The 26,861-nt window shown below is 45.6% G+C and overlaps 1 protein-coding gene across 12 annotated transcripts in view; it reads left to right on the forward strand.

Moving 5' to 3' along the window:
* Nucleotides 1–26,861, forward strand: part of RERE (arginine-glutamic acid dipeptide repeats) — a 719,262-nt gene that overhangs the window by 538,511 nt on the left and 153,890 nt on the right. Inside the window, exon 1 of one of the 12 annotated variants that reach the window (XM_063943118.1) lies at nt 18,287–18,492. The exons of 10 other annotated variants lie outside the window; for them this stretch is intronic. In XM_063943118.1, the coding sequence (XP_063799188.1) occupies nt 18,467–18,492 (26 nt within the window). In that variant the 5' untranslated portion in view covers nt 18,287–18,466. Of the gene's footprint in view, nt 1–18,286; nt 18,493–19,987; nt 20,007–26,861 lie in introns of those variants that run through there. One more of the 12 variants, XM_063943119.1, reaches the window with a different exon arrangement.

Here is a 26,861-nt window from a genome sequence, read left to right on the forward strand (position 1 = left end):
AGTCTTACCCGGGGTTCAATATCCTTCCTTATTGTGTACGCTCGTCCGGGCACAGTATCCTAACTGAGGCTTGGAGGAGGGTCATAGGGGGAGGAGCCAGTACACACCACCTGATCCTAAAGCTTTATTTTTGTGCCCTGTCTCCTGCGGAGCCGCTATTCCCCATGGTCCTGACGGAGTCCCCAGCATCCACTACGGACTACGAGAAATAGAATTATCGGTAAGTAAATTCTTATTTTCTCTATTTTAATTGCATTTCATTTTTGTATCACTTTCTCTATAGCTTCGGCTTCCTAAATACTACTTTATTAACACTATAGTTTTTCACTGGTATGCTACGCTGGGCTTTCTGGCTTATGCTGGTGTTTTGGGGTTCCACACCCTGCACCTAGATATAGCGCTAGGGACCCCAAATATACAGAGAGGCCTTGATGCGGCTTTGGGGCTTATTCACACATTTGCGCAATATGTGTAACGAAGATCTCTGAATTAGATTATCATGTGGAATTTATATCTGGTTACGGTTATCATTCAGGGTGCTGGGGGAAACAAATGCCTTTTTTTCTTGCTTAGAAACACCCCTCCCTTTCGAGCACCTGAATGATATCACTAAGCTAATTGAGCATCTACCAATATATACACTTGGTGTTTTGAAAGATATGAACGATTTTTTGCATACACACTGAACAATTGCAAACATCAATATTGTCCAAATTGGCTTGCAATGATAAACGATGATAGACCAACGATGAACGACTGCGGGGACGCGCATCGTTTCTAGTCTGTGCCTCCACACCGAATGATATATTGTTCGTTTTTGAACGATATCTTTCTAAAATGTCGTCCAGTGTGTAGGGCCCTTAATGTTATTAGGCTTTGATTTATTTTACGTCTTTCAACAATACCAATTTTTACAGCTCATTATTCCTATTACATCTGAATATATGTAGATAGACAAAACACATTAATACATAGTCGCTTGTGACTGATTTTTAGCGTAAATCCTGTAAAATACTGAAGTTTTCATTTGTTTTATAGTCTCTCCTTTTGTATCTTGCAGTCCATACCATCTGCCACTCAGGGTGACTGCTTAACGTGCTTTTCCTACTCTTACTTAAGCTTGGGTATACATTAGACGATGTGCAAATGACACAAAGGGGTCGATTCAATTCGGCAACTTATGAATAGCGCCGGGAATTAGCTCCCGACACTATTCAATTCAGCTAAAGTTAAGTCGGCGAATGCCCGTTCTCGCCGACTTAACAGGTAGTTTTGTCGGGAGAACATGCATTTTCCGACTTAACTACCCGCGGCGATGCCGATTCCCGACAGAATCCGCCTCGCGGCAGCACTTTTGTTGGTTTTCTTCTCTCACCCCCCGGGGATGAGAGAAGAATTCCCGACAATTGCGGGTAACTAGCAGCTGAATTGATCAGCGTCGGGAGCTAATTCCCAGCGCTATTCACAAGTTGCCAAATTGAATCGACCCCAATGTTGTCAACAACTTCCCTTGAATTTCCAGACAAACGATGTAGTGTGTACACTGTGCAATGTCGGTGTGTGTGTGTGTGTCGTTCAGTCATTAACTATCAGGTATATATGTAGGTAGTGCAAACACACTGCACGATTTGGTGAAAATCGTTGACGATATCAGATTGACATGCATGCACGATCAACCGGAAAGACGCAACATGCGACTCACTGGAGTGTGCAATAGTGCGTACACACTGAACAACGTGAACGATTTATGACCCGATCCGTTTGAATCAGGCACATCGTTTAAAAGTCTAATGTGTACCCAGCTTTAGACTCTCTTACACCATATTCCTTACAACGCCACCTAGCCCTCTCTTTCAGCCACCCATGTCATGTCCATTGATGCAGTAATGTTTATATACCTTGTTCTTGTCCTGTATTGTCTTCTGCTGTAAGTCACTTTTCTTGTTTTGTTCATTTGTTTATGTACTTTGTTAGGCAATGCACAACCCTTGTGGCGCCATATAAAGGATGATGATAATACATACAAAGTATACTCAGAGGTGGATGAAAATGAAAAAAAAAAAAAAGAACAAGTTAATGTTAACAATTAGTCCTACTACTTAGAATTAAATCTGCAAAAGCACTTTTCAGAAAAATAAACACATACACACAAAAAAACAGTTTTTATTTTAGTATAATAGGCTTTATTTAAAAAGTCATGGCGCCGGGGCAGTAGTCACAGCAAAATAATAAAAAAATAAAAATATATTTTTACATTTATTTTTTAAACCATTTGTTTTAAACCAAGATGGTATAAATCAGTCAACCCTGTATAAAATAATGAACGTTGTCTTTTAACAAGCTCTTATTCGACTGCTAAACTCTCCAATTCATGGGGTATATTGGTGTAGCTAGGGGTTGGGGCTGGGAGAGTGGCGCTCGGGATCCCAGAGGTCAGCATACCGACCCCGGCAGCAGAATGCCGGCAGAGGGGCGAGTGCAATAAAGCCCCTTGCTGGCTCGCTGCGCTCGCCACAGGTGTAATGGACACCCACAAGTGGGAATAGTCCCTGTGGGTCAGCATTCTGTCTCCCAGCATTTATATTGCTCGGTACCTGGCGTTGGCATGGTGACCGCCGGTATCTCGAGTGGCAATCACATGACCGCATCCCGTATAAAGCTTCAATATTGCATGGAAAAAATGTTTGTTGCCTTCCAAGTAAAGGAATTTACCCTTTTTAAAAACCAGGTTGTATTGTTAGGGGTCAATTCAATGAAGCGATGTAATGGCACCACAACTGGTGGTGCGATCTCGCCCCGAACTCGTGGATTTTTTTAAACTGTGAGTCCTGTGGTACTGTAACTGCAAAGAGTGACAGTCACGTCTATGGTTGGTTGCTGTCGCTCTTAATTGAATTGACTCCTTAAAGTGTAACCTGAGAGATGTCATTTGACAATTCAAATTTGAATCAACACAAAATTATACATTTGTGGTGAAGGACATTTTGTCAGAATCAGTAGAACAACTTTGTGGGGATGTGTGTGCACTTTAGGGATGTGATTAATTGGGACTGTCTGGTGAGGCTCAAACAAAAAAGTGCCAATTTTCCTTGGAAATCGCATCATCTGCCAGAGTGGAATTTAGGAACCTTTCCAAATTCTAACTAAAACTAATTTGTTGGGTTGGAAAATATTTAATAAATATTTTTGTTATCCTGTGTAGCTTGCGAGCAGGGCCTTCTTACCCCTTTGTCTGTTATTACCCAGTCTTGTTTTGTTCCCAACTGTAAAGCACAACAGAATTTTTAGAAAGTAAGTGTTAAGAAAAATAATTAGGTCCTACAGTGTAAGGCTCTTTAAAATAATCAGCTGTATTATACACCACCACTTTTTCGACCTTTATTTGCAGGTTTAATTATAATCTCATGATTATCTTTTAAGGCTTTCATTGCATTCAATTCTTGTGATTGACAGTTTTCTTGGATTACATTTTTGTAATTTTATCACACAATTAACTAATTTTAATCTATCATCTACATGGGTGACTAGTAACAACATTCTGTATAGGGTCCATATAGGGAACCATAAGAACACTCACCCCCAACCCTCTCTCCCTTTCCGCAGCCTAATTCTCTAGCCCCCCCCCCCGCCAGCCTGACCCTAACACCTCCCCGGTGGTGCTTAAACCTAACCACCCTCCGCAGCCTAACCCCCACACCACCAGAGCCCCCCAACAGCTTACCACAGGTTAGTTGGCTCCCGGCAATTTAAAAAAAATACCCATGAACCCTTGTTAAGTGTATGCTTGTGTTTAGAGTAGACTAGATGAGCCAAGTGGTTCTTATTGGCCGTCAAAATTCTATGATTCTAGCCTTGAGGTGCATGCATTAGCATGTGATATATATATTGTCACTTCTAACTGGCGGGCAGATTTATTAAGCCTGGTGAAGTGATAAAGTGGAAGGTGATAAAGTACGAGCCAATCAGCTCCTAACTTCATGTTACAGGCTGGGTTAAAAAAAATGACAGGAGCTGACTGGCTGGTGTGTTATCACCTTCCACTTTATCACTTCTCCAGGCTTTAATAAATCTGCCCCTGGATCTCTTAAACTGGATACACACTATAAATCCAATCTTTCTGGCTGGAATTAAAATCTGGTAATGTATAGGAGCAAATGACAATCAACCATTTGCTCCCAAACACTGGAAAACAGACAAAAATGGTCACTCTCAATTTGATTTAACCAAATTTTCCAAACAAAAGTTTTTGTCCGTTTCCCAGATTTTGGTAGCAAATGGTTGATGTGCAGTGCTTGCATTTTCCAAGTATAGATTTTTTGCTATACTGTGGTTGTATATCCTTTGTTTTGATCATGCCCTAAGAGGTTGCTAGGCCACTTAAAGACAATGATGTCTTAGTTTACAAAGACTGATGAAATGCATTGCTTGCAATTTATTGATTTACATGTCACACATTGCTGCTGCCTTTCTAACATTGGTGTACCTGCATGCCTCAAGGGAACATTTGATTGTAAGTTTTGTGGGACAGGTGCTCTTCATACCAAATTGTGTTTTAGAATTTAAAGTCTCTGAATGTTGTAGCAACTGTAGAGGTATGCTTAAAAATAGGGAGGACAAATACATCTATACTCCCCTAAACCATGAATGACCACGTGAGCCACTGTTACCGTGACAGTTTACATATAGGACAACAGGTGTTTTATACATGAAGTTAAGCATTACATATTGCTGCAGAAAGGGTAAAAAAAAAATACTGGTTCGAGTATTCCAGCCACACATCATGTGGATCTAGGGTCAGATAGGGTTGTTTGGTTATAGAACTAGAACACCTGAAAATGTATGATCTAAAGCAGTGAGTTACCATATAACGTTTGAAGCACAGATGAGTCTTATACCCCTTTCACATCGCACTGAAAACCCGGTACCGACACGGCATATTGCCGTGTCGAAACGGGTCCGTGTGCGATGTGAAAGGATCAATTGTGAATTAGCGGGTCGCCTGACCCGGTAATTCAACCCGGTAAAAAAGAAGGGTTATTACCGGGTTGAATACCGGGTCAGGTGCAGTGTGAATGGGAGCCGTACCGATGCGAATCGGCTCCCATTCACAGCATAGGCGGCGCAGGAGATGAGCTCATCTCCCGGCGCCGCCTCCACCCCTGCTGCTGCTGCTCCCTCCGCTGCTATGGCAACCGACCCGGTATATTGCCGGGTCGGAAAGCCAGCAGAGGAGCGCAAATGCCGGATCCCACCCGGTAAGTACACGTTTGTCTTACCGGGTAGGATCCGGCATTTGCGATGTGAATGCGGTATTATTGTATAAGAGTGGGGATTTAACAGTGTGTGTGTCCAGACAAAAGTCCTGGAAGTGGGAATGGGAGCAGGTAACGGGTATGGGTGAGAGATGCAGAGCTTGAGCGCAGCGGAGGCATTGAGTTGGGAGATATTTTTTTTCTACAAGTGAAGAGATTTGTTATGTTTAAGTACAATGTGGCCATAGAGTTTCCCTATTGAGAGTTGTCTGTTGCTCTATCTAATAAGGGGAATTCCAGCACATTTAGTCATTCTATGATTAAAGGGGTGTAGTACGGCTGACCGGTGGTCAGCTTACCGACGCTGGAATCCCGGCAGCATACCGACGCCGGGATCCCGGCGGGGAGGGGGGAGTGCAGCAAGCCCCTTGCGGACTCTGTGGCGACCTGCGATCGCCACGGGTTCTATTCCCACTCTATGGGTGTCGTGGACACCCACGAGTGGAAATAGTCCCAGTTGGTCGGCATGCCGACCATCGGGATAGTGAGCCGTCGGGATGGTGGAGGAGGTCATGTGACTGTCGATACCACCCGATTAAAGGCATGGGTAGAAGGGTTCAGTGAAAATCAAAAGTTACATTTTAGGTCAGTTTAGTTTCTCTTTCCAGTTTTTATGAGAGAAAAAATAACAATTTTTAGATTTCTGTAAGACATTTCTCTGACGTCCTAGTGGATGCTGGGTACTCCGTAAGGACCATGGGGTATAGACGGGTTCCGCAGGAGACTGGGCACTCTTAAAAGAAAGATTAGGTACTATATCTGGTGTGCACTGGCTCCTCCCTCTATGCCCCTCCTCCAGACCTCAGTTAGTATCTGTGCCCGGCCAGAGCTGGATGCACCCTAGGGGCTCTCCTGAGCTTCCTAGAAAAGAAAGTATTTGTTAGGTTTTTTATTTTCAGTGAGATCTGCTGGCAACAGACTCACTGCTACGTGGGACTGAGGGGAGAGAAGCGAACCTACCTGCTTACAGCTAGCTTGGGCTTCTAAGGCTACTGGACACCATTAGCTCCAGAGGGATCGAACACAGGCCCAGTCCTCGGTCGTCCGGTCCCGGAGCCGCGCCGCCGTCCCCCTTGCAGAGCCAGAAGAACGAAGAGAAGTTGAAAATCGGCGGCTGAAGACTCCGGTCTTCATTAAGGTAGCGCACAGCACTGCAGCTGTGCGCCATTGCTCCCTTAGCACACCACACACTCCGGTCACTGATGGGTGCAGGGCGCTGGGGGGCGCCCTGGGCAGCAATTAGATTACCTTACTTGGCGAAAAGCACATAATACAGTCTGATTAACTGTATATGTGCATTAACCCCCGCCATTAAAGTACATAAAAGGACAGAAGCCCGCCGCTGAGGGGGCCGGGCTTTCTTCCTCAGCACACCGGCACCATTTTCTCTTCACAGCTCAGCTGGAAGGAAGCTCCCCAGGCTCTCCCCTGCAGTATCCTGGTACACAAAGGATAAAAAAAGAGAGGGGGGGCACATAAATTTAGGCGCAAAACTGTGTATATAAGCTGCTATAGGGGAAAAATCACTCAGTATAGTGTACATCCATGTATTATATAGCGCTGTGGTGTGTGCTGGCATACTCTCTGTCTCTCCAAAGGGCCTGGTGGGGGAACTGTCTTCAAATAGAGCATCCCCTGTGTGTGTGGTGTGTCGGTACGCGTGTGTCGACATGTCTGAGGTAAAAGGCTCCTCTAAGGAGGTGATAGAGCGGATATGTGTGTGGGAGGGTGTCTCCGTCGACAACGCCGACACCTGTTTGGATATGTGCAAGTGCTGAGGTAAAATTATTGCACAAAAGGTTAGGGAACAGAAAGGAAATCTACCCTGGTCTGTCCCTATGTCACAGAGTCCTTCAGAGTCTCTCTATGTTCACTATCCAAAATAACAAAGTATCGACACGGAGTTTAACTCCACTGTCGACTACGATAATGCAAAGTTACAGCCAAGAGGGCTAAAAGATATTCGATATATGATTATTGGAATAAAAGATGATTTGCATATCACTGATGACTCATCTGTCCCTGACACGAGAGTACACATGTTAGGGGGAAGAATGCTGAGGTAAATTTCCCTCCTCTCATGAGGAAAGAGCGGGAATCTCCAGACAAGAGACGGCAGCTTCCCACAAGAGAATTCTCAGACTGTATCCTTTCCCCACTAGGGCCAGGATGTGTTGAGAATCTTCCCCTTGGGTGTCCTGTTTGCACTAGCTATTCTCAGGGATCCTGCAGATAGTGTGCACATTCTAGTATACTACCCAGACCGGCGATTGTGTCGGCATGGGTTTATAGCGCTGTGGCAGCGTGGACAGGTACCTTATCAGCAGAGATTGAGACCCTAGTATGCATATAAATATTTTAATATGCTGTCTTAAGTGATAGATATATAATTATAAAGCATGCCCAAAGGGACATGAGTATACTGGGTCCTAGAGACAAAAGCTATGTCGATTTCTGCTTGACGTGTCCTGTAGAATATACATTGGACAGATGATGCCGACTTAAGAGGCATATGGAAGGCTGAGGATTGTGTGGAGAAAGGTTCTCGGGCCTGGTCTCCACAGCTATAGCTGGTAATTCTGATATTTTGCCTTATATTCCTGCACAGCCTAGGAAAGCACAACATTATTAAATGCAGCTTTTCGAATAAAGAAACAAGAAAGTCTGAGGTGCGTCCTCTACAATAATCCACCGCATATCGCTGGGGCTCCACAGGCGGAGGTAGGCCCGGTGGGGACACGCCTTCGTAAGTTCAGCCACAAGTGGGTTCACTCCCTGTTAGATCCCTGGGCAATAGAAATTGTATCGCAGGGATACAGGCTGGACTGTGAGAAGATGCCCCCTCACCGAGGACCCGGCGGGCTTCCCCCCAAGAGAGGGAGCCAGTGTTAACTGCAATTCGTAAATTGTATCTTCAACAGGTGGTGGTCAAGGGTCCCCTCCTTCAACAAGAGGGTGTTATTATTCGACCATGTTATAATCCCGAAACCAGACGGTTCGGTTAGACCCATATTGTATTAAAATCCCTGAACATATACCTGAAAAGGTTCAGGTTCAAGATGGAATTGCTAAGAGCGGTCATTGCAAGTCTGAAATGAATCGGGACATAAGGGATGCATACCTTCGTGTCCCCATTTATCCACCTCATCAGGCGTACCTCAGAATTGCGGTACGGGATTGTCATTACCAATTTCACCAAGGTAATGGCGGATATGATGGTGCTCCTGCGGAAGCAAGGTGTCACTATTATCACATACTTGGATGATCTCCTCATAAAAGCGAGATCAAGAGAGCAGTTGCTGGACAGCGTATCACCTTCTCTTGAAGTGAAACGGCAACACGACTGGATTCTATATATTCCAAAGTCGCAGTTGTTTCCTACAGCTCATCTGCCTCGCCTAGGCATGATCCTAGACACAGACCAGAAGAGGGTTTATCTCCCGATAGAGAGAGCTCAGGAGCTCATGACACTGGTCAGGAATCCATTGAAAACCAAAACCGGTGTCAGTGCATCACTGCACTCGAGTCCTGGGAAGGATGATGGCATCATACGAGGCCATCCCCTTCGGCTGGTTCCATGCAAGGACAATGGAACTTACTGGACAAGTGGTCCGGATCACATCTTCAGATGCATCGGTTAATCACCCTATCCCCCAGGGCCAGGGTGTCTCTTCTGTGGTGGCTGCGGAGTGCTCACCTTCTCGAGGGCCGCAGATTCGGCATTCAGGACTGGGTCCTAGTGACCACGGATGCAAGCCTCCGAGGGTGGGGGGCAGTTACACAGGGAAGAAAATTCCAAGGTTTGTGGTCAAGCCAACAGACTTGCCTTCACATCAATATCCTGGAACTAAGGGCCATATACAACGCGGAATTCCTGCTTCGCGACCAACCAGTTCTGATCCAGTCAGACCGCAGGGGCTCATGTAAACCGCCAGGGCGGCACAAGGAGCAGGGTGGCGAGGGTAGAAGCCACCAGAATTCTTCGCTGGGTGGAGAATCAAGTAAGCGCACTGTCAGCAGTGTTCATTCCGGGAGTGGACACGACCTCCACCCGGGAAAGTGGTGACTTCATCAGGAAGTCTTCACGCAGTTTTGCAAATTGATGGAAACTGCCTCAGGTGGACTACATGGCGTCCCACCTCAATAAAAAGATAAAAAAGGTTTTACGCTGGGTCAAGGGACTCTCAGGCGATAGCTGTGGTCGCACTAGTAACACCGTGGGTGTTCCAGTCGGTCTATATATTCCCTCCTCTTCCTCTCAGACCCAAGGGCTGAGAATTGTAATAAACGGAGGAGTGTGAACAATATTCTTTGCTCCGGATTGGCCAAGAAGGACTCGGTACCCGGAACTGCAAGAAATGCTCTCAGAGGACCCATGGCCTCTGCCTCTCAGTCAGGACATGTTGCAACAGGGACCCTGTCTGATCCAAGACTTACCGCGGCTGCGTTGGACGGCATGGCGGTTGAACGCCGGATCCTAGCGGAAAAGGGCATTCCGGATGCAGTTATTCCTACGCTGATAAAGGCTAGGAAAGACGTGACAGCAAGACCTTTTCACTGTATATGGCGAAAATAGGTTACTTGGTGTGTGGCCGGGAAGGCCCTACAGAGGAATTCCAGGGGGGTCGATTCCTGCACTTCCTACAGTCAGGAGTGACTATGGGCCTAAAATTAGGATCCATAAAGGCCAAGATTTCGGCCCTATCCCTTTTTCTCTCAAAAAGAACTGGCTTCACTGCCTGAAGTTCGGACGTTGTTACAGGGGTGCTGCATATTCAGCCCCTTTTGTGCCTCAAGTGGCACCTTGGGATCTTAACGTGTGTTGGATTCCTAAAATCCCACTGGTTTGAGCCACTTAGGACCGTGGAGCTAAAATATCTCACGTGGAAAGTGGTCATGCTTTTGGCCTTAGCTTGGACTAGGCGTGTGTCAGAATTGGCGGCTTTGTCATGTAAAAGCCCATATCTGATCTTCCATATGGAAAGGGCAGAATGGAGGATTCGTCCCCAATTTCTCCCTAAGGTGGTATCATCGTTTCATTTGAACCAACCTATTGTGGTGCCTGCGGCTACTAGGGACTTGGAGGATTCCAAGTTGCTGGACGTAGTCCGGGACCTGAAACTTTGTTTCCAGGACAGCTAGAGTCAGAAAAACTGACTCGCTATTTATCCTGCATGCACCCAACAAGCTGGGTGCTCCTGCTTCAAAGCAGACTATTGCTCGCTGGATCTGTAGCACGATTCAGCTTGCACATTCTGCGGCTGGACTGCCGCATCCTAAATCAGTAAAAGCCCATTCCACGAGGAAGGTGGGCTCTTCTTGGGCGGCTGCCCGAGGGGTCTCGGCTTTACAACTTTGCCGAGCTGCTACTTGGTCGGGTTCAAACACTTTTGCAAAATTCTACAAGTTTGATACCCTGGCTGAGGAGGACCTTGAGTTTGCTCATTCGGTGCTGCAGAGTCATCCGCACTCTCCCGCCCGTTTGGGAGCTTTGGTATAATCCCCATGGTTTTTACGGAGTACCCAGCATCCACTAGGACGTCAGAGAAAATAAGAATTTACTCACCGGTAATTCTATTTCTCGTAGTCCGTAGTGGATGCTGGGAGCCCGTCCCAAGTGCGGACTCTCTGCAATACATGTATATAGTTATTGCTTAACTAAAGGGTTATTGTATGAGCCATCTGTTGAGAGAGGCTCAGTTATTGTTCATACTGTTAACTGGGTATAGTTATCACGAGTTGTACGGTGTGATTGGTGTGGCTGGTATGAGTCTTACCCTGGATTCCAAATCCTTTCCTAGTAATGTCAGCTCTTCTTGGCACAGTTTCCCTAACTGAGGTCTGGAGGAGGGGCATAGAGGGAGGAGCCAGTGCACACCAGATATAGTACCTAATCTTTCTTTTCTCTAACGTCCTAGTGGATGCTGGGGACTCCGAAAGGACCATGGGGAATAGCGGCTCCGCAGGAGACTGGGCACAAAGTAAAAGCTTTAGGACTAGCTGGTGTGCACTGGCTCCTCCCCCTATGACCCTCCTCCAAGCCTCAGTTATATTTTGTGCCCGAACGAGAAGGGTGCAATCTAGGTGGCTCTCCTGAGCTGCTTAGAGTAAAAGTTTAAATAGGTTTTTTATTTTCAGTGAGACCTGCTGGCAACAGGCTCACTGCATCGAGGGACTTAGGGGAGAGAAACGAACTCACCTGCGTGCAGAGTGGATTGGGTTTCTTAGGCTACTGGACATTAGCTCCAGAGGGACGATCACAGGCCCAGCCATGGATGGGTCCCGGAGCCGCGCCGCCGGCCCCCTTACAGATGCTGAAGCAAGAAGAGGTCCATAAATCGGCGGCAGAAGACTTTCCTGTCTTCATAAGGTAGCGCACAGCACTGCAGCTGTGCGCCATTGCTCTCAGCACACTTCACACTCCGGTCACTGAGGGTGCAGGACGCTGGGGGGGGGGCGTCCTGGGAAGCAATGAATTTACCTTAGTTGGCGAAAAATACATCACATATAGCTCCTGGGCTATATGGATGTATTTAACCCCTGCCAGTTTTCCAGTAAAAAGCGGGAGAAGAGCCCGCCGTGAAGGGGGCGGGGCCTATCTCCTCAGCACACAGCGCCATTTTTCCCACACAGCTCCGCTGGTAGGAAGGCTCCCAGAATCTCCCCTGCATCCTGCAACTACAGAAACAGGGTAAAAAAGAGAGGGGGGCACTTATTTGGCAAAATAACAGATATAAGCAGCTATAAGGGATAGACACTTATTGTAAGGTTGTCCCTATACATATATAGCGCTCTGGTGTGTGCTGGCAAACTCTCCCTCTGTCTCCCCAAAGGGCTAAGTGGGTCCTGTCCTCTATCAGAGCATTCCCTGTGTGTGTGCTGGGTGTCGGTACGTGTGTGTCGACATGTATGAGGAGGAAAATGATGTGGAGGCGGAGCAGAGTGTCTGTAACAGTGATGTCACCCCCTAGGGGGTCGACACCCGAGTGGATGTACTGTTGAAAATTACGTGACAGTGTCAGCTCTATATAAAAAAACAGTGGTTGACATGAGACAGCCGGCTACTCAGCTTGTGCCTGTCCAGACGTCTCATAAGCCGTCAGGCAGATGGCAGATACAGACGCCGACACGGATACTGACTCCTGTGTCGACGGTGAAGAGACAACCGTGATTTCCAGTAGGGCCACACGTTACATGATTGAGACAATGGAAAATGTTTTATACATTTCTGATAATACGAGTACCACCAAAAAAAAGGGGTATTATGTTCGGTGAGGGAAAAACTACCTGTAGTTTTCCTGAATCTGAGAAATAAAATGTGTGATGATGCGTGGGTTTCCCCCCGATAACAATTAATAATTTCTTAAAAAGTATTGGCTGCATACCCTTTCCCGCCAGAGGTTAGGATGCATTGGGAAACACCCCCTAGGGGGGATAAGGCGCTCACACGCTTGTAAGAACAAGGGCTCTACCCTCTCATGAGATGGCCGCCCTTAAGGATCCTGCTGATAGAAAGCAGGAGGGTATCCAAAAAAAGGTATTTACACACATACTGGTGTTATACTGCGACCAGCAATCGCCTCAGCCTGGAGGTGCAGTGCTGGGTTGGCATGGTCGGATTCCCTGACTGGAAATATTGATATCCTAGATAAGGATAGTATATTATTGCCTATAGAGCATTTAAAAGATGCATTTCTATATATGCATGATGCACAGCGGAATAATTGCCGACTGGCATCAAGTATAAGTGCGTTGTCCAATTCTACCAGTAAAATGGTCAGGTGATGCGGATTCCAAACGTCATTTGGAAGTATTGCCTTTGAAAGGGGACATTTGGGGTCGGTCTTTTAGACCTGGTGGCCACGGCAACAGCTGGGAAATCCACGTTTGTACCCCAGGTCGCCTCTCAAAATAAGACGCCGTATTATCAGGCGCAGTCCTTTGTTGGCAAGCGGACAAAAGGTTCCTCTTTTCTGCTCGTGACAGAGGGAGAGGAAAAAGGCTGCAGAGATCAGCCAGTTCCCAGGAACAGAAACCCTTTCCAGCCTCTGCCAAGCCCTCAGTATGACGCTAGGGCTTTACAAGCTTAGGCACGGTGGGGGCCCGTTCTCAATGAATTTCAGTGCGCAGTGGGCTCACTCGCAAGTAGACCCCTGGATCCTTCAGGTAATATCTCAGGGGTACATATTGGAATTCGAGACGTCTCCCCCTCGCCGTTTCCAAAAGTCGACTTTACCGACGTCTCCCTCTGACAGGGAGGCAGTTTTGGAAGCCATTCACAAGCTGTATTCCCAGCAGGTGATAATCAAGGTACCCCTCCTGCAACAGGGAACGGGGTATTATTCCACACTATTGTGGTACCGAAGCCAGACGGCTCGGTGAGACCGATTCTAAAATCTAAAATCTTTGAACACTTACATACAGAGGTTCAAATTCAAGATTGAGTCACTCAGAGCAGTGATTGCGAACCTGGAAGAAGGGGACTACATGATGTCTCGGGACATCAAGGATGCTTACCTTCATGTCAAAATTTACCCTTCTCACCAAGGGTACCTCAGGTTTATGGTACAGAACTGTCACTATCAGTTCAGACGCTGCCGTAGGGATGGTCCACGGCACCCCGGGTCTTTACCAAGGTAATGGCCGAAATGATGATGTTCCTTCGAAGGAAGGGAATTTTAGTTATCCCTTACTTGGACGATTCCCTGATAAGGGTAAGATCCAGGGAACAGTTGGAGGTCGGTGTAGCACTATCTCAGATAGTGTTGCGGCAGCACGATTGGATTCTCAATATTCCAAAATCGCAGCTGGTTCCGTCGACGTGTCTTCTGTTCCTAGGGATGATCCTGGACACAGTCCAGAAAAAGGTGTTTCTCCCGGAGGAGAAAGCCAGGGAGTTATCCGAGCTAGTCAGGAACCTCCTCAAACCGAGCCAAGTCTCAGTGCATCAATGCACAAGGGTTCTGGGTAAAATGGGGGCTTCCTACGAAGCAATCCCATTTGGCAGATTCCACGCAAGAACTTTCCAGTGGGACCTGCTGGACAAATGGTCCGGGTCGCATCTTCAGATGCATCAGCGGATAACCCTGTCACCAAGGACAAGGGTGTCCCTCCTGTGGTGGTTGCAGAGTGCTCATCTTCTAGAGGGCCGCAGATTCGGCATTCAGGACTGGGTCCTGGTAACCACGGATGCCAGCCTACGAGGCTGGGGAGCAGTCACACAGGGAAGGAATATCCAGGACTTATGGTCAAGCCTGGAGACATCACTTCACATAAATATCCTGAAGCTAAGGGACATTTACAATGCTCTAAGCTTAGCAAGACCTTTGCTTCAAGGACAGCCGGTGTTGATCCAGTCGGACAACATCACGGCAGTCACCCACGTAAACAGACAGGGTGGCACAAGAAGCAGAAGGGCAATGACATAGCACTGTCAGCAGTATTCATTCCGGGAGTGGACAACTGGGAAGCAGACTTCCTCAGCACGACCTCCACCCGGGGAGAGTGGGGACTTCACCCAGAAGTCTTCCACAGGATTATAAACCGTTGGGAAAAACTCGACAGGTATTGCGCCAGGTCCAGGGACCCTCAGGCAATAGCTGTAGACGCTCTGGTAACACCGTGGGTGTACCAGTCAGGGTATGTGTTTCCTCCTCTGCCTCTCATACCCAAGGTACTGAGATTGATAAGATGGTGAGGAGTAAGCACTATATTCGTGGCTCCGGATTGGCCAAGAAGGACTTAGTAACCGGAACTTCAAGAGATGCTCACGGAGGATCCGTGGCCTCTACCTCTAAGAAGGGACCTGCTCCAGCAAGGACCCTGTCTGTTCCAAGACTTACCGCGGCTGCGTTTGACGGCATGGCGGTTGAACGCCGGATCCTGAAGGAAAAAGGGCATTCCGGATGAAGTCATCCCTATCCTGATCAAAGCCAGGAAGGATGTAACCGCAAAAACATTATCACCGCAATTGGCGAAAATATGTTGCGTGGTGCGAGGCCAGTAAGGCCCGACGGTGGAAATTCGACTGGGTCGATTCCTACATTTCCTGCAAACAGGAGTGTCTATGGGCCTGAAATTGGGGTCCATTAAGGTTCAAATTTCGGCCCTGTCAATTTTCTTCCAAAAAGAACTAGCTTCAGTCCCTGAAGTTCAGACGTTTGTAAAAGGGGTACTGCATATACAGCCTCCTTTTGTGCCTCCAGTGGCACTTGGGATCTCAATGAAGTTTTTTTTTTTTGGATTCCAAAAGTCACATTGGTTTGAACCACTTAAATCTGTGGAGTTAAAATATCTCACATGGAAAGTGGTCATGCTGTTGGCCCTGGCCTGGGCCAGGCGCGTGTCAGAATTGGCGGCTTTATCCTGTAAAAGCCCTTATCTGATTTTCCATTCGGACAGGGCGGAATTGAGGACTCGTCCTCAATTTCTCCCTAAGGTGTTTTCAGCATTTCACTTAAACCAACCTATTGTGGTGCCTGCGGCTACTAGGGACTTGGAGGATTCCAAGTTGCTGGACGTAGTCAGGGCCCTGAAAATATATGTTTCCAGGACGGCTGGAGTCAGAAAATCTGACTCGCTGTTTATCCTGTATGCACCCAACAAGCTGGGTGCTCCTGCTTCTAAGCAGACGATTGCTCGTTGGATTTGCAGTACAATTCAGCTTGCACATTCTGTGGCAGGCCTGCCACAGCCAAAATCTGTAAAAGCCCATTCCACACGGAAAGTGGGCTCATCTTGGGCGGCTGCCCGAGGGGTCTCGGCTTTACAACTTTGCCGAGCAGCTACTTGGTCAGGGGCAAACACGTTTGCTAAATTCTACAAATTTGATACCCTGGCTGAGGAGGACCTGGAGTTCTCTCATTCGGTGCTGCAGAGTCATCCGCACTCTCCCGCCCGTTTGGGAGCTTTGGTATAATCCCCATGGTCCTTTCGGAGTCCCCAGCATCCACTAGGACGTTTAGAGAAAATAAGAATTTACTTACCGATAATTCTATTTCTCATAGTCCGTAGTGGATGCTGGGCGCCCATCCCAAGTGCGGATTGTCTGCATTACTTGTACATAGTTATTGTTACAAAAATCGGGTTATTGTTGTTGTGAGCCATCTTTTCAGAGGCTCCTTCTGTTATCATGCTGTTAACTGGGTTCAGATCACAAGTTGTACGGTGTGATTGGTGTGGCTGGTAATGAGTCTTACCCGGGATTCAAAATCCTTCCTTATTGTGTACGCTCGTCCGGGCACAGTATCCTAACTGAGGCTTGGAGGAGGGTCATAGGGGGAGGAGCCAGTGCACACCAGCTAGTCCTAAAGCTTTTACTTTGTGCCCAGTCTCCTGCGGAGCCGCTATTCCCCATGGTCCTTTCGGAGTCCCCAGCATCCACTACGGACTATGAGAAATAGAATTATCGGTAAGTAAATTCTTATTTTAAGAGTGCCCAGTCTCCTGCGGAGCCCGTCTATACCCCATGGTCCTTACGGAGTACCCAGCATCCACTACGGACTACGAGAAATAGAATTACCCGTGAGTAAATTCTTATTTTCTTGGTGCGTCTTCCATGTACAGCACCATATTTTCATCCACAGATTTTAGATTTTCCCTAATTCTTCTCCCCATGCCTTGAATAGTGTATTTACTAAATGTGATGCCAATCCACCACCACACAACTCTGAACAGGGAAACTTTAATCATGGTCACATTATATTTTATTATGGAAGTAAAAAAACTATGCTTGATTTTTCTTTAAAAAGTCTAAGCCACGGATTTTGGGAGCGCACAGTTATAGCCAGTATGCAGCTATTATTCATTATTATCCATTGCAGCAGAAAGCATTGTGATACAGTTGTTGGCAAACTCAACAGTGCAGTCTTGTATGGCACCACCTGTACACCAGCCAACGAAATGTGTATTTGATTAATACTTCTAGGTAAACTATAACAGAGGCTAATTTTGAAAATGTTTTGTGTAACCTACATGTAACCATTTTAAAATGGTAAATAATGTACTATAAATATGTATTACTATAAAGGAAACACATTCACATGTCGTGAGAAGACTTTGTAACCTCACAACTTGGAATAAACATCTGTATTTCTTCTGTTTGTGCTATAATAATAATAATAATAATAATAATAATATGGTAATTAGCGGGGTTTCCCTGGTAAATCACACAGTACTATGGGAGTATCTCTCCAAACAGGCACAGGGGGGTCTCCATGTCTAACATGGGCAGCTTCAACGTTATGGCTTGTCAGACAGTCCTCATGTCCATTGTATACTCTGTGCTGTTCTATTTCTTCTGCATGAAGTATACTCATATTGTACAGTAGATAATATACGTGGCTTTATATGTATTCCAAATACCATTGCTGTGTACCTGGTACTACTTATAGCTCTTTATTGTAACGGTGAATGGATTGCTTTGACTTGTAGTTCCACAAGACTCAGAGTGGCAGGACATATGCTAGGATAGCTGTATTACCTCAGGGTACCCATGTATAGGAGCTGCACGGACGGAGTCTAGGGGACTTGTAGTGAGAACCGTATATCTGTGTGCTGTATGTTACTTGTGCACACAGCTGCAGGCGTACGGCTGCACATTAACTTCCCATTGCTAGGACATGTTACAGATTTGTGTGCGCTTGGCATGGGGTATGTACTGTGTGTACATCTGTCAGTGGCGCCGTCACTAGGAGATCCCCTCGCTGGGGCCCCCTCGCTCTGTGTATGCAGGGGAGCGGTGCGGGCACTGGCTGCTGCTGCCGCTGCTGTGTGTACTCTGCTGTATTTACGGAAACAGTAGGGCTGAGATTGATTGCGTTGTAGGAAGATCTGTGGCTAAGACGGGAGAGGAGGAGGCGGAGGAGTGGGGGCGAGAGGGGGGAGTGGGGGCGAGAGGGGGGTGTGGGGGAGTGGACCAGAAAGAAGCAGGAGGGGGTCACAGCACATGCTCAGTGCCTGCAGTCGGAGGGGGGGAAGTTTGCAGCGCTGTGCGTGGAGGCTGAGGTCATAGCACAAGCTCAGTGAAAGCTCTCTGAGGTCTCTGACTGCATGTGCCACCATTTTGAGTAGTTAGAGTAAGAAGAGGGGCAGAGTTTAGAGCAGGAGCTGCAGGCTGAGGGATCCAGGCAGAGCCAGCAGCGTCTGTGCTAGTGATGGATGACCTGTTCAGTCCCTGCAGGTAGGAACCTGACATCCCCGGCCTCCCGCACTGCTGCTTGCTGCAAGCCTGTGAGAGCTTTCCCGTGGACTCTCTTCCTGCCCTTGTCTCGTTAATATTGCATGTCACTGCAGAGCCGTGCTGCTGTTACCTGTGTGCAGCGCGCTGTGCTCTGCGCCCGTCCTCCTGCTGCCGCTGTCAGTGTGAGACGGAGAGCGCCGGGACCCTGCAGGGCAGCGCCGTGGCTCCCAGGTTGCATGTTTTGGGCCTGCAGTGGCTGTTTAGAGAATGTTTTCGGGAGGGTTGGAGCCGGCCGGTGATTGGCTGCTTACAGCTGTGGGTGGGACGTTTGTGCCTTGATTGAGAAGTCTACTTCCCCAGGGCTAATGATGTGAGGTGATAATGTGCTGGAAGTATACCCCTGCATCACACTGCTTTACCTGCATCCTGCACATTTATCACATCTACATATACATACATTTGTTACCCTTCTTTTTATACTGTCGGGTTTAAAGTGACTTTATATTACATATAATTATTTTCTGTGCCTCCCCCTTCTCAATTCCTTATGGGTTAGTTGGAGCTTAATATGATTGCGTATACATTGCATCAACATTAGATTGATAAAACTGTATATTACTTACGGCGTTGTGTGTTTACAGAAAACCTGGTCTGTTCATTGTGGCTTCCTCCTGAAAGTTAAGATTCAGGAGTCTTAAACTTCCCGAATGCTATAATATTTCCTAATTTGCATTTTATTTATAAGCCCTCAATAAATCTTCACAATAATGAGTTAAAGGTTTGAGTGAACTTTGCCAGGTTCCATGGTTTGTGCACTGTTTTTTTGAATGCCTGTAAATTATATATAGACTGGAGGTTTTATTTTACAATAAATTTGTGACATGAAAATGATTTTGCAAAGTTTTCAAGTGTCCGTCCTGCAATGAACTATTTCTTGGTTTACGGTATTTATAAAATCTGCACATTATCTGAAAGTTTGAAAAATAAATCTGTTTATCTTTAAAATATTTTTGAGTGTGTAATATTTATATGTTGTAATTTAACACAGGTTTAATTAAATCCTTCACAAGTAAATGAAACAAGATGCTGAATAATCAGGATTTATAAACTGTGGTTAAATTCTGTACAAGTCACAATCCCGGTATTCACAATCCCCGGGTACATCTGTCTGAAAATAAGTTTATAAAGATGCTAAAAGAGAAAAAGCTTTAGGGGTCTATTTACTAAGCCTTGGTGGAGATAGTCGCTGGAGATAAAGTACCAGCCAATCAGCTCCTAACTGTCATTTTTCAAACACAGCCTGTGACATAGCAGTTAGGAGCTGATTGGTTGGTACTTTATCTCCATCCAGGACTTAGTAAATAGACCCCTTAATCATGGTATAGGATGCTTTCATTATGCCCACTGAACCTCCTGTCTGTAACCCTATTGCAGGGTGTCTCTCTGAGCCTAAAATAGCTGACTGGATAGGACAGCAGGTTACAAGGAGAAAGAGTTACATGAAGAAAACGCTGGTCCGTTTATAGGAATTTATACACATTTGCATTTTTGTATTTGATCAACTTGTATTTTTATTTTTTATTCAGTAGATATTTAATTTCTAACTGGTGATGAAAACGAAATGCTTGCAGTATATGTAAAACATCAAGGCCTACTTGCCCCTGCTATGGCTAACCAAATTTAAATGATGCTAAAACCTATAGAAAAATAAGCCAAAATATTGTGAAAATGGGCAGAATGTTACTCTTATATGGGGTGAGCTTTTCTCTAGATGTTATGAGTATAGGTTTGCCAATAAAATAGCCTTTTAAAACATGCATCTTTTTAATCTCTTCTGTATCGACGAATCTTTGTCACTTCTGTCATGTTTCTTGTGTTTTGCTTCTTTGTAGTGTTGAATACACTTGGCGTTGTGGTTATGGATTACTCAGGGTTTCCTAACAATACTTTGGGTTTCCTCTGTGCATCTGTTACATTACGTTTAACTCTACTTAGGTAGGGATAGAATTAAAACCTGGCCTGTTGGTGGGTCACTGCACATAGGTGCACATTTGTTGTAGTGAAGTAACACAGGTGTGTCTCTTACTGCAGGTTAGTGGCTATTTAGGAGTCTGACTCAAGGTGCATTGTTATCTGACTCGAGGTGCATACACTGAGCGATTTTCACCGCGGCCCAGCATTGTTCACAGGGGTGAACCACTTTCCACAGTAGGAGACTGTGGAAAGTGGTTCACTCGATAGCTGCGGCGTCCAGCAATAATGCGGGAGAGCGCATCTGTGCTCATCGCCCGCCTATACACACTGGCCAAGTTTGAGCTCAAAGTAGCTCAAAATGCCAAAAGTGAGCTACATTGAGCTCAGAATCGCCCATTGTGTATGGGCCTTCACATGTACTACAGTAATGCATGCTGAGCAGAGCAATAGTTCTTCCACACCTGTGACAGATAGGTGGACTTATACTTTTCATATCTTATACATGACTGTCTGTGTTCCTCATTTGGCATATTTTGTGATTAAATAAGCTTTTCTGTGTTACCTCCATTGCTTGTTCATTTGTGTTTTTCTTTATAAATATCTTATTTCTTTTGTGATACGGGATGTTCTAGTCCTTACTAAATAAGGTGCAAAGTGTTGGTGTTGTAATGCAAATAATGTCGTACGTATGTATAGGTGCCTTTGTGCTGGTCCACAACTACTGTCATTGCAGCAGCTTCTCAGTAAGCCAGATATACATCACATTGTAAATATTCTGCTGGTACATAAACCCGACCACTTCTTAGCCACTATGGAATATGCATATTTTTATTTAATAAAAACCTTTCAATAGGAATAAGTAGTTTTAAGTAGAGAAGTCCTATGTATCGTGCTTCATATTATAAGAGGAGGAGGCTGTTGGGGTTGTATATAATGTAAGGGTCTGCACATTTTCTCCTCCTCCTGCTGCTGCTGCCATTTCACTTCCTCAGCTCCGCTCTGTCCAGCGCGTGTTTACCTCAATGAGCACAGTGTTTCCATAGCAACAAGCATTTTTTCAAAGGGAAGATCTTGTCATTTTATATAATTCGCCGCAGCTGAAGAGGGCCGAAATATTAAGTTGTTGCCATGGAAACGGCTTTGATAGATCAGTTTCTTTTGTGTCTTTCTGTATTTTTTTTTTCTTCCCCCCCATTATAAAATGATGTAGTCCAGGAGTGTAGAATTAACACCTTCTTCACAGAGAGTAAACCTCTCTGCCTGTGTCGCAGCACCACACGTGGCAGTGGCTGGTCTTCGAAGCAGTTACATGTGACAAAAACATTAAAGCCATCTCATTTATATTGGATCACACTCTGATGTCACTTGCGAAATGGAGAGTTATATTCCTGTCTCTATCAGAGACCTGTAATCTTACAGTGTGACAAAGAACCCCCTGTACTGTACCTGCAATTTTAAACGCACAATCTGTCTTTACAATCCATACGTGGATATGTGCTACTGGGAACTGTAACAAGCAGTACCTCCAATACTACCAATTGGTTGATTCCATATTTACCTTGGTGTATTTTCTCACCAAACTCTATTAGGTATTCTGCATTTATGTAGATTTCGCAAGCTACATCATTACCCTTTTTCACAATATAATACGTGCACTGTGGTGGAGTTTTGACTTGGACGCTGAGCGCTTACTCACACACTCTCTCTTTATATGTGTGTGTGTGTGTGTGTGTCTGTGTATATATATATATATATATTTTATACTGTGTGTGTATATATATATGTATGTGTGTATATATATGTATGTGTGTATATATATGTATGTGTGTGTGTATATATATATATATATATATATATATATATATAATTCTTAAATCAAGTACAGATCCATGTTTCAGAGCCAAAAGACTATAAAAATATTTGTCTGTATCCATCCATTACTATTTAGGGGGTATTCAATTAGAGGGTGTAAAAAAAAAAAAAAAAGGCAGTTTTTATTGGGATTCCCCTATGTTTTTTTTGCAGGCTATCCAATTTGGTCACCTGTTAAAAAAAAAAAAAAAAAAAAAAAAAACATTCTCTCCTGAAAAAAAACAGGTTCAAACCTGTGTGTTTTCGGTAGAAACTGCCCCGTTTCCAGATGAAAATAGGTCGGTTTCCAGGGATTTGGATTCGTCTGCCTGAGACATGTAAAACAAAATCCCCATAAGCTACGGCAGCTTATCGGGGCTAATTGACTAGCCCTTGGGAGAAAATGTACTTTTATAAAAATATTGGAGAAACATCAGGAAAATCGAAGAAAACATCAGGTTTTTGCTCCTGATGTTTCTTCGCATCTAACTGAATTCCCCCTTAGGCTTGTACAGCTGCATTCACGCCAAACAGATCCACGTATTTGCTCAAAATATGGGGCAGATGTATTAAGCATAGATAAGTGATAAAGCCGTGGAAGGTGATAAAGCACCAGCCAATCAGCTCCTAACTGTCATTTTTTCAAACCTGTAATGATTGGCTGGCTTGTTATCACCTTCCACTTATCACTGCTTTATCACTTCTCCAGGCTTCATACATCTGCCCCTGTGTCTCATTTGTACAAATAAAACTGGAATACAAAGTGCTACTTGTTCCATTGTACTGCATCTACAACTTTGTACATATTTAAAACCAATTCTTGCACAGTTAAAGTCGCTGCCCAGCGTCTCTGGTATACCTTAACTGGTGTTGTGCTTCTTTTTGCATGGCAGACGCAGCAAAAGTTAGTGTTTCCACTACACCTCTTGGTACAGCCTAGTTGTGCAGGGCATCTCACGCCATATGGCGTATTGAGGCTAGGTGTATGAGGACACATCTGTATATGTGTGTGTGTACATGTGGTTGTGAATATAGTTTGTAAGCTCCACTTGGGCTATGTGAATGGCAATAATTCTCTATCAAAGCACAGTGATGTGTGCACTATAGAAATACCTACATAAAATGAATAGCCACTTTAGTCCGGTCAAAATAGGTTTTCACCTAAAAATAATTCTAACAGTTTTGAAACTTGGCACACTTACTTAGAGGTGCCTAGTGATCAATTACACAAAAGTCCTGATGAATTGGAGGTGAGCTCTAGCGGCAATGACGTGAAACGTCACTATTTGCGGTCTTTCGTTTTATCTTGGAAACTGTTGGTCCTAGAAAATATTACCTCCCGGGACCTACCTCACCCAAAATGGGGTCTAGAAACTTGGGGTCACTGGTTTGGGGTAGCCAGTCTCCAATGCTACCTGGACACTATTGGGGGTCAAGCTCTCTGGAGGGTCTGAGTACCCCAAACCGTGAGCCTAAAACACTGCATAATCATATCATATTGAGCAGTGTTTTAGGCTCACGGAAACTAAGTTCCAGGTTGGGATTTGTTAAAGCATTTCATTTCATAGCTGTGAAATAAAAAATTGTGTATTCGATTATTTTTAGGTAAAAACCTATTATGACTTATAAGCTTTATTGTTGTATATGACTACATATTTCCTAGGACCAACAGTTTCCAAGCTAGAGCTCACCTCCGATTCATCAGGACTTTTGTGTAATTCATCACTAGACACCTCTAAGTAAGTGTGCCAAGTTTCAAAACTGTTGGAATTATTTTTAGGTGAGGGCCTTTATTTGCCCTTCGTTCACTGGACTACTTCTTTATGTCCAAGTGTCCAGGTTTACTGCCGGGTTTGACCCTTAACCAGTGTCAATGACCGTAGCACTAGGTGGGCTCCCAGGTGAATTCTGGAAGGGGTGTGTGATGAGCAAATTGTCGGCTATGTGATTGGGCAGTGTCACTGCTGATGGTCAGACTCATATTGCACGGCATCCATCTGTTCTGTGGTTGCATGGACCACCTCCTCCAGACCTCAGTTTAGAAAATGTGCCCAGGAGACTGGATGCACACCAGTGGAGCTCTACAGAGTTCTGCTGGAAAAGACTTTGTTAGGTTTCTCTATCGTCCTAGTGGATGCTGGGGTTCCTGAAAGGACCAAGAGGTCCAGAATCGGCGGCTGAAGACCCTTGCAGTCTTCTAAAGGTAGCGCACAGCACTGCAGCTGTGCGCCATTTTCCTCTCAGCACACTTCACACGCAGTCACTGAGGGTGCAGGGCGCTGGGGGGGGGCGCCCTGGGAGGCAAATGTAAACCTATATACTGGCTAAAAATACCTCACATATAGCCCCCAGAGGCTATATGGAGATATTTAACCCCTGCCAAACTTCACTAAAGAGCGGGAGACGAGGCCGCCGGAAAAGGGGCGGGGCCTATCTCCTCAGCACACAGCGCCATTTTCTCTCACAGAAAGGCTGGAGAGAAGGCTCCCAGGCTCTCCCCTGCACTGCACTACAGAAACAGGGTTTAAACAGAGAGGGGGGGCACTAATTGGCGATATAAATATCTATATAAAGATGCTATTAGGGAGAAACACTTATATAAGGTTGTCCCTATATAAAATTATAGCGTTTTTGGTGTGTGCTGGCAAACTCTCCCTCTGTCTCTCCAAAGGGCTAGTGGGTCCTGTCCTCTATCAGAGCATTCCCTGTGTGTGTGCTGTGTGTCGGTACGTGTGTGTCGACATGTAGGAGGACGATGTTGGTGAGGAGGCGGAGCAATTGCCTGTAATGGTGATGTCACTCTCTAGGGAGTCGACACCGGAATGGATGGCTTATTTAGGGAATTACGTGATAATGTCAACACGCTGCAAGGTCGGTTGACGACATGAGACGGCCGACAAACAATTAGTACCGGTCCAGACGTCTCAAAAACACCGTCAGGGGTTTTAAAACGCCCGTTTACTTTAGTCGGTCGACACAGACACAGACAGGGACACTGAATCCAGTGTCGACGGTGAATAAACAAACGTATTCCTTATTAGGGCCACACGTTAAAGGCAATGAAGGAGGTGTTACATATTTCTGATACTACAAGTACCACAAAAGAGGGTATTATGTGGGATGTGAAAAAACTACCATAGTTTTTCCTGAATCAGATAAATTAAATAAAGTGTGTGATGATGCGTGGGTTCCCCCCGATAGAAAATTATGGGCGGTATACCCTTTCCCGCCAGAAGTTAGGGCGCGTTGGAAAACACCCCTTAGGGTGGATAAGGCGCTCACACGCTTATCAAAACAAGTGGCGGTACCGTCTATAGATAGGGCCGTCCTCAAGGACCAGCTGACGGGAGGCTGGAAAATATCATAAAAAGTATATACACACATACTGGTGTTATACTGCGACCAGCGATCGCCTCAGCCTGGATGTGCAGAGCTGGGGTGGCTTGGTCGGATTCCCTGACTAAAAATATTGATACCCTTGACAGGGACAGTATTTTATTGACTATAGAGCATTTAAAGGATGCATTTCTATATATGCGAGATGCACAGAGGGATATTTGCACTCTGGCATCAAGAGTAAGTGCGATGTCCATATCTGCCAGAAGATGTTTATGGACACGACAGTGGTCAGGTGATGCAGATTCCAAACGGCACAAAGGTGTATTGCCGTATAAAGGAGTTATTTGGGGTCGGTCCATCGGACCTGGTGGCCACGGCAACTGCTGGAAAATCCACCGTTTTTACCCTAAGTCACATCTCTGCAGAAAAAGACACCGTCTTTTCAGCCTCAATCCTTTCGTCCCTATAAGATCATATCTGCCCAGGGATAGAGGAAAGGGAAGAAGACTGCAGCAGGCAGCCCATTCCCAGGAACAGAAGCGTTCCACCGCTTCTGACAAGTTCTCAGCATGGCGCTGAGACCGTACAGGACCCCTGGATCCTACAAGTAGTATCCCAGGGGTACAGATTGGAATGTCGAGACGTTTCCCCTTCGCAGGCTCCTGAAGTCTGCTTTACCAAGGTCTCCCTCCGACAAGGAGGCAGTATGGGAAAAAATTCACAAGCTGTATTCCCAGCAGGTGATAATTAAATTACCCCTCCTACTACAAGAAAGGGGTATTATTCCACACTATATTGTGGTACTGAAGCCAGAAGGCTAGGTGAGACTTATTCTAAAAAAAATTTTTGAACACTTACAAAGGTTCAAATCAAGATGGAGTCACTCAGAGCAGTGATAACGAACCAGGAAGAAGGGGACTATATAGTGTCCCGGGACATCAGGGATGCTTACCTCTATGTCCCAAATTTGCCCTTCTCACTAAGGGTACCTCAGGTTCGTGGTGCAGAACTGTCACTATCAGTTTCAGACGCTGCCGTTTGGATTGTCCATGGCACCCCGGGTCTTTACCAAGGTAATGGCCGAAATGATGATTCTTCTTCGAAGAAAAGGCGTCTTAATTATCCCTTACTTGGACGATCTCCTGATAAGGGCATAGTCCAGGGAACAGTTGGAGGTCGGAGTAGCACTATCTCGGATACTGCTA

This window comes from Pseudophryne corroboree, chromosome 10 (assembly GCF_028390025.1).
Source record: "Pseudophryne corroboree isolate aPseCor3 chromosome 10, aPseCor3.hap2, whole genome shotgun sequence".
Taxonomy (NCBI): Eukaryota; Metazoa; Chordata; class Amphibia; order Anura; family Myobatrachidae; genus Pseudophryne; species Pseudophryne corroboree.